Source organism: Macrotis lagotis, chromosome 5 (assembly GCF_037893015.1).
Source record: "Macrotis lagotis isolate mMagLag1 chromosome 5, bilby.v1.9.chrom.fasta, whole genome shotgun sequence".
Taxonomy (NCBI): domain Eukaryota; kingdom Metazoa; phylum Chordata; class Mammalia; order Peramelemorphia; family Peramelidae; genus Macrotis; species Macrotis lagotis.
In genome coordinates this window covers 145,273,141-145,286,172 of record NC_133662.1, presented here as the reverse complement: position 1 = coordinate 145,286,172, position 13,032 = coordinate 145,273,141, and the positions used below count along the sequence as shown (strand labels likewise).

The following is a 13,032-nucleotide window of genomic DNA, read 5'->3' as shown; positions in this document are numbered from 1 at the left end:
TGGAACTTTGGAAGAAATTTCAATTTTTCTTATACTCATAAGTCTTCCATCATCGTAGTTATTTTATTATGTGGTAGAACTCTTATGTTCCAAATAATAGATTTGTTATAGATCTTTTTTGTTGATAAAATCTGTTTCTGCCTTAGTGCAATTATTTTTTTTTGCTTTGTTTAGTTCTTTTAATTTTATTTTAGTACTTGAATAACACGACTTATTTACTTAGAAGCAAAGCAATAATTCATAGACATGCTACTGTAGCTAAAAGAAAATACCTTGGAAGTATGTTAAGGAAGTTCTAGGCTTGTATTCAGGAGACCTGGGTTCAAATCTTGACTGTACCAATAACTAGTTGTGTAATCTTGGGAAAGTCACTTAATATGACTGGGTCTCAGTTTCCTCATCTGTAAAAAGAGGATGTGGTACTAGATGACCTCTTGGGTCTCTTCCAGGTATAGAAGTCTATGCTTCTGTTATATACTCTTTAACATTTATGACTGACACTATGTAGCTAAGTCATTCTTCAATATTTAAATGGAATGCTCAACACCCATTCCTTTTCCTTCCCCATTTAATAAATAAATCTGTTGACGTTACCGTCCCGGCAGTAGTTTTGCGATTTCTGCCCATCTGTTCCCCAGTCTCTTGTGTGCCTGGTATATTATTCTGTCTTCCTCTTCGGTCCAGGAGGTTTTCTTAACTTCTGGATTTAAATGGTTGTGCCACCTCTCCCTACATTGTTTTCCAATTCTTCCCTTCAAGTGCTTGGCAATTACAGACCAACGTTTCGGACCATATTTCTGTACAAGTTCTATCACCTTCAGATAAACATACAAAAGTCACCTGATATATTAGTGCTATATAATGAATCAGGGTAATCATTCTTCAGTGTCAAAATATCTTCAGTGAAATTTCTGCAAAACTGTTTTGGTTGATTGGAAATGTGGGAAAAATGTCCTACATTTTCTATTGGTATATTTTACCTCAAATTCTATAACTTACAGCAATGTACTGAAAATGTTCTATATAATGATTCAAACAAAAGAAAGGTACTTACTCGTTGATCTTCTTCTTTTGTCCAAGGTCCCTTGATTAGCTCAGGATTTAGTACTTTTTGCCATCGATGCTGGCACTGCACATCTGTCCGATTCTAGATAAAAGGAAATAAACTTTCATTTGATATTACTTTAAAAGTAATTCTATGCTCAATTTAATGTATAAATTACTTTAAAAGACAATTCTAGACTCAATTTAATGTACAATTATATTAAAATGGAAAAATCAGCAGCCTTTCTAGGTATGATTACATCACTGGAATTCTTTCTCTTTTTTTATCAATTGCAGAAAACAACTAAAGAATAAACAGAAAAAAGTAAAAGTAAGTTTAAAACTCAGATCCACAGTTACTAAATTGTTAAGATCTCTTCTATGGTCTAAGGGGGAAAACCTTACATTGATCAATATGATAACTGGACAAAATGTAGCTAACAGTTTTTCAGTAGTGAGATATCTGCAAATACTAACTAGATGTTAAAGAGATCAAAGGAAATGCCATTCTTGTGACAACTATCAAAATTAATTCACATTAATTTCCCTTCAAATCAGAGAGATTTATATTTCATTGTTAAATTAACCATCTTCTACAGAACAAATTACCAATGTCATTTCATAATTCCCTTAAATTAAATAAGGATGTCAAGTAGTTACCCAGGCTCTGCTTGAAGAATTCCAATGAGGAAGTATGCTCCATTTCCAAGGAAAGTTCAATCCATTTTGTGACAATATATGTTATTTGTCTAGCTATTATTTCTGCCCATTTCTCCTAAGGGTGTTCTCTGGAGCCAAGCATTGTTCAAGAGTCAACTCCCAAATAACTAAGGTTTTACTTAATTCTTGATCCCTTATCCTTAGTTGTTGGTGCTTTCTACCCCTTGAAATGACTACCTATAGATTTTATTTATCAGTATATAGCATATATGAAACATATAATAATATATGATATATAATATATCTTATATATCTTATATACCACCCCCCCACTTTCCTTAGGAACAAAATTTGTTTCATTTTTGCCTTTTTTATCCCAAGCATGTAAAGTTTCTTGCTTCTTAGCTGATATTTAATGTGTTCATTGTTTAATTAAATTTAATTAACATTTAAGTAAACTATTCTTATCCTAATTGTAGTTTGACCATAAGATGACATAGGAAAACTGTTCAAAATGGTAGTCTTCAGAAAGCAAACAGTTAAAACTCATATTATATTACATTATACCAAAAATGTAATATGGACCAAAATGTTTCTCCACATTAGAAGGTGATACAGCCTATCAAATTATCTTTCTTTGTCTATCATAAGCAATTGATCACTCACAGGAAGAAAATTGGCAATAATTTTCCAATCATCTGTTCCATTTTGTTCCACTAACTTCTTTAGTTTCTCGTCCTGAGATAATTAAAAGAAATAACATCCATCAGTTCTAATTAAGTTAAAGAAAAAAAAAGAAAAAATTACTAATACAAATAATTTTTTTTAAATCTCACAGACTCCTGAAATGCAACAGATCTTCCAGAATTACATAAAGAAAGATATTCAACACTGGATTCAATTGTAACTTTTTCAATGATCATAGATAGTATTTTAAAATATTATTTATAAACATTTTGAAGACAGGGACTTTGCTGGTTTTCCTTTTGGCCTAATAGGATACCTTGTGCATAGCAGGAGCAAATTTCATTGAATTGGGAGGAGGAAAAAAAAGGAAAAGATATTTAATGACTCAACTGGAACTCTTTCATCTAAGGAATGGAAGATTTTATGTTTCTTAAACTTTTGTTATACTCTTGTGGTATAAGCACTGAAACAATATGGACTAATTTGCCTACAAATGAAATAAAGTTACCAGAATCCGAATATGATAACTATGTCACAATGCTAGACAATGTGTCCCACAAATAAGCAGGGTTTTGGTATTTACTCCTTTCTATATCTGTACCTCTAATAGTGTAATAACCTTTATACTTTCGCAAGTATAACATAACAAAATTCACATTGGTTTAAAACACTAGCATAATACTGATTTAAGCCTTTATGAAAAACTCTTAAATACAACATACATACATACATACATACATATATATATATATGTATATACATATATATATATATATATATATATATATGTTTCTCACAGTTAACCAGGGACAAGTGCATAATAAGTAAGGAAAATGAATGTGTTGAATGCCCTCCTCCTCATTCCCACCACCCATTGTAAAGCACAGATAGCTATAGCCTAGAGTCTCAATGTATATACAAATGTGAGTTATTTCATTAAAGGAACATAAAGACAATTTACATAAGTTACATTCTGTACAATAGGGAAATCAGAGTACTTCATGTAATAAAATTATGAATTTCTTATCCAAGAATACAATTTTTGTCCAATTTAAATACCATTATTATTAATAATAGAAAAATCAAGCTTCCAATAAACTCATTTGAGTGTACAAAAGAAGCAATCATTTCTGCTTCCTTGTTATTGTATGGTAAGAGGTATTGATGCTAATATTTCTCAGAGATGTTTATATTGCTAAGTGTTTTGAATGGCTGCCTAATATTAAGGAAAGAGGTGATCTATCTTTTTTTCTGGAGTCATTTAAGCACCTGTTGTTGGTTCTATTTCTGTTTGCTAATGACTCACTAGATCTAGATTTTCATCAGGTAGTAAAGTGATCTAGCAGTTACCTCCTCTCGGGTCCACCTTGTTTTTCCTAAGTGACGTTTCCCAGTCTTGGGAAGTAGTCCATCGTAGTCATGATCATACATCTCCATATCTTCTTCATCCTCATCACTACTATATATGCTACAGAAATAAATGTGAGTAGATATAAGATGGAACAATAGGAATTAAATTACTGAATTGCAAAACACACATGAACTTCCCAACAATCTGTTCAATGGTTATGAAGATAAAACTTTGAAAACTTGCACAACGAGATTTTGTTCTGCATTCTATTATTCCAGTATTGTGAACTGGTTCTGTTGTTTTGGGTATCCACAGATACAGGCAAAGACCTGGCACCTTTCTTATTATAGTACATGTTGAGACCTGTAGTTTCTGTTAGATCAGTGACAAATTACCCATTTGGCAATCTTTCAACCAATGGAAGTTTAAATTTAAAATAGTGCTTGGGACAAAAATGAGAACAAGAGCCTATGTCCTTTATTCAAGTGCACACTCAATTTCTTTAGCCCTATATGTCATAGCTCTTAAAGAATACTTTATCAAACACAATAAATAAACCCACTATTTAATTCCAATGGGGTTCCTATCTTATTAAATGAAAAAAAGATTCAAGTACTAATACTTTTTTAATAACATAATTGAAGCCATATCTTTAGGTTTGGAAGATTAGGAAACATTTGGGTAGATGGAATTTAAAAATTAAGACACAGTCAACAAGCAATCTGCTTTGTAAATAAACATGAATACCAAACCTGACCAGATCTGCTGGTCAGAAAAGTCAACCTGTGAGGAAATTTATAATATATTGTTTCTACAGTAACCAAATGATTTACCCAACTACTTAGTATTTAGAATCTCCTTATACTTTTCTACTTCTAACCAATTACTACCTCAAATTGTACTTTAGAAATGCTATAACTCACCTAATTCATGACTAAGGGATTTCCCCCAGAGGCAACCTTCAAGTTTAAAAGGAACCTATAACTGCTTTCAAAAGAGCTCTTAACTTATTTAGTTAACCAAAATTAAAAATTTCTGATTTCTTTTGAAGTACACTTTACTTAATGTTTATTGATGTGCTCAAATGATTGTAGTAATAATAGCTCACATTTATATAAAGAACTTTCCTTGCAACAACCCTCTGAGGTGGTTATATTAATGTATAATAATATATTAGCTAATGTATGATTATATATCCATTGTACTGACTGTGAAGCCAAGGCTTAGAGAGAGGCGAGGTGGCCTGTCTATGGTGACACAGCAAATAAAATTTAAAACCAATATTCAAATCCAATTGAATTGAGTTCAATTCTAATGATATTTCTACCATACTATATTGATTCTGATTGATTTCAAGCTTTTCTGGCTAATATTTAAAACCTTAAGAAATACAGTATTTCAAATACCTCATGAAGATGATAGTATTTATGGTACCAGGAAAGAGAAAAATATACCAGACAAGGATTAGTAAAGGATGATATGATAAAGTAATACCATGAATTGCAAAATTAGAACATTGTATCAACACAAATGTGAGTTTCTTGTTTTCCTTTTTTCTAGCAAAAAACTCAAGAACAGCATTCAAGTTATCAAACCAAAAGCATGTGATTTAACTTTAAATGCTACCATAAAACAAATAAACTTAGAAAGGAGAAAAAAAATGCCTACTGAATTACAATTGACCAGATTCTTCAATGCTGCTCCTAACAACATTGTTGGAACTCAATAAATATTGACTACTTATAATTGAATTCCTTTCACATAAAGCACAACAATTTATGTAAACCATACAAAATAAAAGCTAAATACTTGGTGGGATAGTGAACAAGGTACTAAACTCAAAGTCACAGGAACTGAACTCAACTAAATAGTATTATCCTAGATATCTCCTAATTTCTGTGAACTTCAATATCCACATCTGTAAAATGGGAGGGTTTGTCTAAATAACTTCTCAGGTCCCTTCCAGTTCTAATTCTAAGATGCTATGGAGACTAAACATCAACATCAGGAATTCAGAGGTCAAGATCAAGACCTCAAACTTTAATTCTTTGCTATCACTCATCATTTCTATCTAGTGCTTGGGGCAAAATTCATGCACAATTAAAATAACCAAGGTAATTTGAAAGCAATATAATCTAAGCAACTTCAATTCTAAACTTTCCCCCTCTAGTTCTAATGAACATAAGAACTCAGTTTTCAAAACTCACCAAATGATCATACATACATACATACATACATACATACCCTTCTCCCTTGGAGGAAAAAAAAAGCACCCAAGATAAGAGATAGAAATAACTGATAAAATGCATGCTAAATTGTCCAATTTGGGCAACCATGAGGAGAGACAAAAGGGTGCTATGAAAAGAACAGTGGATTAAAATTTAGATACATGAGTCAGACACATAATTAAAATATTATGTGGCCTTAAGTCATTTGTGCACTTGGTGCCTCAGTTTCCTCATCTGTAAAATTAGTTTTCTACTAAATAATCTAGCTTTAAGATCCCATTCAACTCGAATACTTCATAATTCTGCAAACAGAATTCACCTGTAACAAATTAAAACTGGAAGTGACTGTGAAAACCATGGGATGGAGAGGAAACTATATGAAAAAAACTCCTTTGTTAGATCTCTTGTGATAAACCTAATAAGCCCTTGAGGGGCAGCAGCAGGTTGTGGAAAGGATGTTGGATTTTTAAAGAGAAGACCTGGGTTCAAATCCTCACTAGGTGTGTGAATTTGGGTGAATCACTTCACCTGTTTGGCCTTTTGTCCACATATCTGTGAAATGGGTCCATTGGGCTAAATGGTTTCTGAGATCGGAACCTTGGCTGCCCTTAGAATCCAGCTTCCCAAGGAAAGACAGTAGCGCCAGAAGAGATGAACAGTTTAGGAGAAAGGACTGTCCTAAGTTGACATCTTGCAGACATCTCTGCTGTCTGAGATGCTCTGGAGCATACATCTGTGGGATGATTAATTTCTACCGAGAACTTGAAATAATCCCCCCCCCTTCCCTTATCTGCTTGACAAAATCTTAGAACCAACTGGCGGGCAGAGAGAACTTTCAAAGGCCTCCTGAAAGGGTTAATGCGTCATGTTCCCCCACCTGCTAGCCAGCCCGAAGTGCGGTCAAAAGGCTATACAACTATGAATATGACATTCTGTCAAGGAAACAAAGCGTGCAACCATAGCATAAAAACGAGGGATGGGGGTAGAGGAAGAGAGAGAGGGAGGGGAAAAGGAGGAAGTGACTTGTGGCGGCTACAGTGATTCTAGAAATGGGGTTCAGACTCCTTTGGCGGACCTGATGAACTGCCAGGCTCCCAAGGCCCTTCCGCAGCCCGCCCGTTTTCTCCGGAGTGGATCCCGCTTCGCGCTCCTCCCTCCCCAGGCTGCCTCTCCTCCTCCTCCTCCTCCTCCTCCTCCTCCTCCTCCTCCTCCTCCTCCTCCTCCTCCTCCTCCTCCTCCTCCTCCTCCTCCTCCTCCTCCTCCTCCCTCCCTCCCTCCCCTCCCTCCCCGCGCGGCTACCTGAGGGACCTCAAAGGACCCGAGGCAGTGTCGCCGCCCTCCAGGCGTCCCGCGCGCCGGGAGGAGGTCAGGCAGACCTGGGCCAACTTTCTTCATTCACCTCCCAAAGGAGCAGCCCTTGCTCCAATTGCCTCTTTGCCTCCCTCTCAGCAAAAAGCTACGAGTGCACACTAAACTAAAACAAAACGAAGTGGGGAAGGGGCGGGGGAGGGCGCGGTGAGGAGAGGGGGGGAGGGAGGAGAGAACGGCGACCCTCCGAGCTCCGAGGCTCTCCCTGCTTCTCGGCTCCCCTCTCCCTTCCTCCTCTCTGCAGTTCTTTCCCTGGCCGGTTCTGGGCTACAATCTTGAGTTCTTGCCCCAAGGAGAAAAATGGCAGGGAGGCGGAGGCGCAGGTGGCCGCTCTCCGCCCAGGCTCCCTCCAAGTCCGCGGGTCCCCTCCCTTCCTCAAGCCACCCCGGAGCCAGGGACGCACTAGAGATGATCTGCTCCGGAGATGGAGCCCCTACGCCCACTCACTTTCCAACTCTGCAAAACCAACAAAGCTCTTTAAAAGAGAGAGAGAGAGAGAGAGAGAGAGAGAGAGAGAGAGAGAGAGAAGGAAAGCAAAAGGGACAAAAATACTACACCCCTCCAAAAACAGCCCCAGAGGGAAAAAGGAGAGGGGAGGGGTTTCCCACCGCTTCAGCGGGAGCTTTCTCCACACTTCTACAATGGGCTTCTGTCCCCAGTCACAATCCCAATAAGCAGAAGGCTGCCGCAGAAGGTAGCCTGGAGCGCCGGCCACGTGTGTGATCTCCAACCCCTGGGATCCTGCAGGGAGGGAGGGCAGGATCCAGGATGGTATCTGTTCCACAGCAGCAGCAAGCACGAGGCGTTTCCTTCTCTCTCTCTCTCTCTCTCTCTCTCTCTCTCTCTCTCTCTCTCTCTCTCTCTCTCTCTCTCTCTCTCTCCACTGACTGCTGGCTGCACGCCGCCCCCGAGAAAGACTCTAAAAAGGCTTCAGCAACTTAGCTTGTCCTGTGGTTGAACAATAGCAATAAATGGACGGGAAACGTCCAGTCACTTCTCTGGCTAAAGTCTGGGACTCCTAGGTCCCCTGAGTCGCAGAAAGTGGGAAGCTGCCGCCGGGAACCAAGTGACATTTCCTGACAAGGGCCCCAGCCTCGGGCCAAGGGCTAAGCAATTTTCATCACATCATCTTTGGAAGTGAGAACCGGAGCTATCTAGGGATGTGTGCAGAGTCCTGCCGGCGGCTGTGTGTCTATCTGTGTGTGTGCCTGTGTGCGTGTGTGTGTGTGTATGTGTGTGTGTGTGTGTGTGTGTGTGTGTGTGTGTGTATAGTTTGTTTTAAAAAGAAAAGCCTTCCCAAGAAGAGCGATTAAAGGGGCATCAACACTGGGGGTTGAATGGAATCAAAAAGGAAAGACTGGAATATGTAAAATCGGCCTTTTTTCCTGCTGCTTGTCAGCTGACACTATCCTTCACCTTCACAAAGAATGAATGAAATTTAAATGAACTACCTGCAGCTACGAAACAAGTCCGACATTTTTTGTATCTGCCATATGCTCTACTCATCCAAGTCCAAACACATCCTAACGCATCCAGCAATGAGGTGGGAACTAACTCGCGGACACCCGCTGAATCCAGCCAAGCGCCTGGGAAAATGCTACGAGTTGGTGGGCTCTATGTTCTGCCAGGGCTTTGAGGACAAATCGCTCGCCTTCTCGGGGTGCCTTTTTCTCTTTAAATAACGAAAAAGTCTTCCCTGGGAAACTTGCAAAAGAGATGGCGAGGCGTCCTTCCCAACATCTTGACACGCTTCTCCTTTGCACACTGGCACTCATTGGCTCTTCCAGCTTCTTGGCGCTGCTCGTGCTCCGGTTGCTGTGCACGGACTGACAGTCCCCGGGCGAAGCATCGAGTGCCCTGCTCCTCCCGCAAGAAGCTCACCCTCTCTTCCAAACACACACGCACCACACACACAGCTCGCACACTCCCTGCTGCTCCCCCGGGGGCTGCTTCCGAGTTACCTGTGCCTGGGTCTCCTGGCCATCCTGCTGCTTAGGCACCTGGCACCGGGGGAGCCGGGACGGGATGGGGCGGGGGGGCTGCCCCTGCCTGCGCCGGCTGCTTAAGGGAGCTCCACACCACCCGAAGGAAGTTTCTCAGGAGAAGGAGGAGGAGGAGGAGGAGGAGGAGGAGGAGGAGATCGAAGAGGAGGAGGAGGAGGAGAAGGAGGAGGAGGAAACAGGTTGATATTAAAGAATAAACTCTGTAAACAGAGATGCCATCAAACAAAGAGCTTTTGGACACTCCCCCTCCCGCCAAATCTGGCGCCCCTGCAGTGCGCACGCGTCCTAACGCCCTCCCCCACCCCCCACCCCGCCTCTGCCGCTCGCAGGTCCCTGTTGTGGCTGCTCCCCCTGCCCCTGCCCCTGCCCTTGCCCTTGCCCCTGCCCCCGCTCCCGCTGCCGCGCGGCCGCTTCCATTGCGCCCGCTCCCGGGCGCTGGGGCTCTGCCCGGGGCAGCGCGCAGAGGCGGGCAGCAAACCCGGGGAGGGGGAGGAGGCGGGGTGGGGGAGGCGGCAGGCGCCTTTTCTTGCTCAAACCCCGCTCAAGGGCCGCGGCTAGGCTTTCTGCCCAAAGCCAGTCCCGCTGATTCCCTCTCCTGCCGTGCCCCCACCTCCCTCACGCTCCCCCATCACCAGGACCAGCCTTTGGCCCTCCGGAGTCTGACTCGGGGCAGTGGGCGAGACAGGGGGACAGTCGGGACCGGGGGGAAGTGGCCGGAAAATTCCAAGTCTCCTCTCCCTCGGAGGACCTGGCCTGCCTGGGTTTCCAACAGATGTTTCCGAGAGGTTTTAAAAGAGACTATGACTCTCCTCCCAGTGCCCGTGGCAAAGACTGCCCGGAATAACTAGAGGGGCGGGGGGCTGCTCCCAGAAGCACCCTCCCCGCACCCTGCACACATCCCCGGACTTGGGTGCCCTCCTTCACATGCACCCATCTCGCAAGCTGACACACACACACACACACACACACACACACACACACACACCACCCACCCGGAGTCACACGTCAGAATCCCAGCCACTGCCCGACACCCTTTCCACTCATTCACACACAGACCGCCCCATCCCGACCCTGCGGGGAGAGGCAGCTCGCTGGGCACAGTGCACAAGGCTGCAGCAGCGCCTGCTTGCCACCGCACACCTGCAGGCAGGCACCCGATTCCGCACCCGTGACCCCCTCCAAGCAGCACACACGTGTGGAGTCGTAGTCTGAAGGCACCGCATTGGCGCAGACGGCTTGGAGAGGTCAAAGAATTTGGCTCTGCATTTCGTGACAGCCAGCTTTAAATGATGCAAATCGAGACGATTAATCTTATCGAACACTGGGCAACTAAAAAAGCTGAGGAAAGGGATGAATTATTAATTTATAAGGATTGCTGATTGGGGGATTTCAGGGGAGTTTTGGTTTTGCTTCCGTTTATAAGCTAGTCTCATCAGGGATTTTTTTTCTTTCTCTCATACCCAAGTTTATTTTTCTTTTTATCTCATAGAAGCCCGAGGCTGTTACTGAATTGTGGGTGTCCGATCTGCTCCAGCAGTTCAAACTTAGCTCAGAAAACATTTTTGTTACTAAAATGAGTCATAATTTTAAAAAATGGTGAAACATGCAAAGTTTCTAACCTTTATCTGCAGTTTTAAACTTTCTTCAGCTTTGCTATATAGTTTTTAACCTTTCATCAAAATGTCTAGCTTGCTGGTAAAGTGTCTTAGAAGCTTTCCTTTATTCCGGCAAAGAAACAAAATGATCAGGAATGTTTTCCTGTTTACAAGCTCTCAAAAGTAAGTCACTCCCAAGCATAATGTTTTAAAAATCAATATTTATTTCTAGATTCTACAATAAAAAAGAAACTCTTTCTCTTCCTTCACTCCAAACCAATAAAAACAAAGAGCAAACATCTAAAATAAACATCTAGAAAGTATACCTAAAGGAATCACAATGTTAGGCTGAAGAATTCCTTTAGAAATCTCATTGATTGCCACGTTCCTCAAAATTCTTAGCTTCTTTGGCACTGAGTGAAACCCTGGCCAAGCCGAAATTGAATTCACAACCTATTCTCTAAGTCTACTTAATTAAGTGCAACTAATGGACTACTCTTAAAACTCTAATAGGTGGATGGAGCTCCGGGCCCTAGAGTCAGGAGTACCTGAGTTCAAATGTGACCTCAGACACTTAACAATTGCCTAGCTGTATGGCCTTGGGCAAGCCACTTAACCCTATTTGCCTTGCCAAAAAAAAAAAAGAAAAAGAAAAAGAAAACCCACACACACTAATAGGAGAAATCTTTAATGTTTGTGTTTTATTTCCTTGGTGAAACTTATTCTTTCTATTGTTTCCATATTTATTTATTTTTTGGAGGGAAGAGAGGGTAACCTTTTAGATTTTTTTTCAGCTTCAGGTATATTTTTATGATTTGTATCACCTGTTGTAACATACCTATTGGGATTTACTAATAATACAGAAAGGGAAGGTGACAAATGTTGGCGGGATGAGGGAAAATGAGATTAATGCATTGTTGGAGGAGTGGTGAAGTGATTCAACAATTTTGGAGAGCAAGTTGGAACTATGCCCAGAGGTCTATAAAACCATGCCTCTCCCTTGACCTTCACTTCTAGATCTTTATTCCAGAAATGATGGAAGTCAGGAAGAAAAAAGGACCTATATGTATAAGGATATTTATAGCAATTCTTTTCTGGTGACAAGGAACTGGAGATTTAAGGGATACACATAGGTTGGGGAATGGTTGAATAGATAGTGATATGTTATTGTGATGAAATGCTATTCTGTAATAAAAAAAATGATGAACAGGATACTCTCAGTAAAAAACTTACATGAGCAGATGCAATGGGAAATGTACTATATAGCAATTTTGTATAGCAATTTTGTACGATGATCAACCAAGGAATGACTTACCCTTTCTCAGCAATGCTGAGACCTAAAACAACTCTGAAGGATTAAAGAATACTATCCATCCTAAAGACATCTATGATGGTTTCTGAATACAGATTGCTGTATACCTTTTTTTTTAACTTTATTTTTCATGAGGTTTCTCTTTTCCTAGGGGGTGGGGGAGGTTGTGTTTACTCTTACAACATGACTATTGTGGTAATGTTTTTCATAACTACACATTGCTAACCTATATCAAATAACTTGAGGGGGATTGGGTTGGAAAGAAGAGAGAGAGAATTTGGAACTTAAAGTTTTTAAAATGAGTGTTGAAACTTGTTTTTGCATGTAACTGAGGAAAATAAAATAAAATTTAAAAGATTTGCTCATATGCAATATCTTCCATGTAAAAGAAGATAGCAATGCATATACATAGAATTAAAATTGAATTTTATGTACATTATCGGAAGGAACTTGTTTAAGTATTTACTGTATGCCCCTGGACAAGTCATTTAACCTGAAAGTACATGTTTCTAAGTCTATTAATAACAAAACAGGTGCTGTGTCAGGAACAGTTACCTCATCTGAGAAATTCCTATGGTCCAGTCCTTATCCTTTTGTATAAAATTATTTAGATGTTCTGCAAATTTACTTTCATAAGAAAGGTGATCTGTTGATAAAAAAAAATTGAGAGAGTAAAACACACACACATAAACACACAAAAAATAAGTAACTACATAGCCAAATGCTACTTTTGTTTAGGGATCCAAAAGTCATTGGTATAGAAACTCAACTGATGTAGATGTAT

At 40.5% G+C, this 13,032-nt stretch overlaps 1 protein-coding gene across 8 annotated transcripts in view; it reads right to left on the bottom strand.

Annotated features, from left to right (window-relative positions):
* MYB (MYB proto-oncogene, transcription factor) overlaps window positions 1–9,550 on the bottom strand; it is a 39,535-nt gene extending 29,985 nt beyond the window's left edge. For 3 of the 8 annotated variants that reach the window (XM_074187644.1, XM_074187643.1, XM_074187642.1), the window contains exons 1-5: window positions 8,790–9,279; window positions 3,742–3,859; window positions 2,371–2,442; window positions 1,055–1,147; window positions 595–815 (exon numbers count right to left, since the gene is read on the bottom strand). In XM_074187644.1, the coding sequence (XP_074043745.1) occupies window positions 595–815; window positions 1,055–1,147; window positions 2,371–2,442; window positions 3,742–3,859; window positions 8,790–8,815 (530 nt within the window). In that variant the 5' untranslated portion in view covers window positions 8,816–9,279. Of the gene's footprint in view, window positions 1–594; window positions 816–1,054; window positions 1,148–2,370; window positions 2,443–3,741; window positions 3,860–8,789; window positions 9,280–9,299 lie in introns of those variants that run through there. The other 5 variants (XM_074187641.1, XM_074187647.1, XM_074187646.1 and 2 more) reach the window with 5 other exon arrangements.
* Window positions 9,551–13,032: the final 3,482 nt, after the last annotated feature.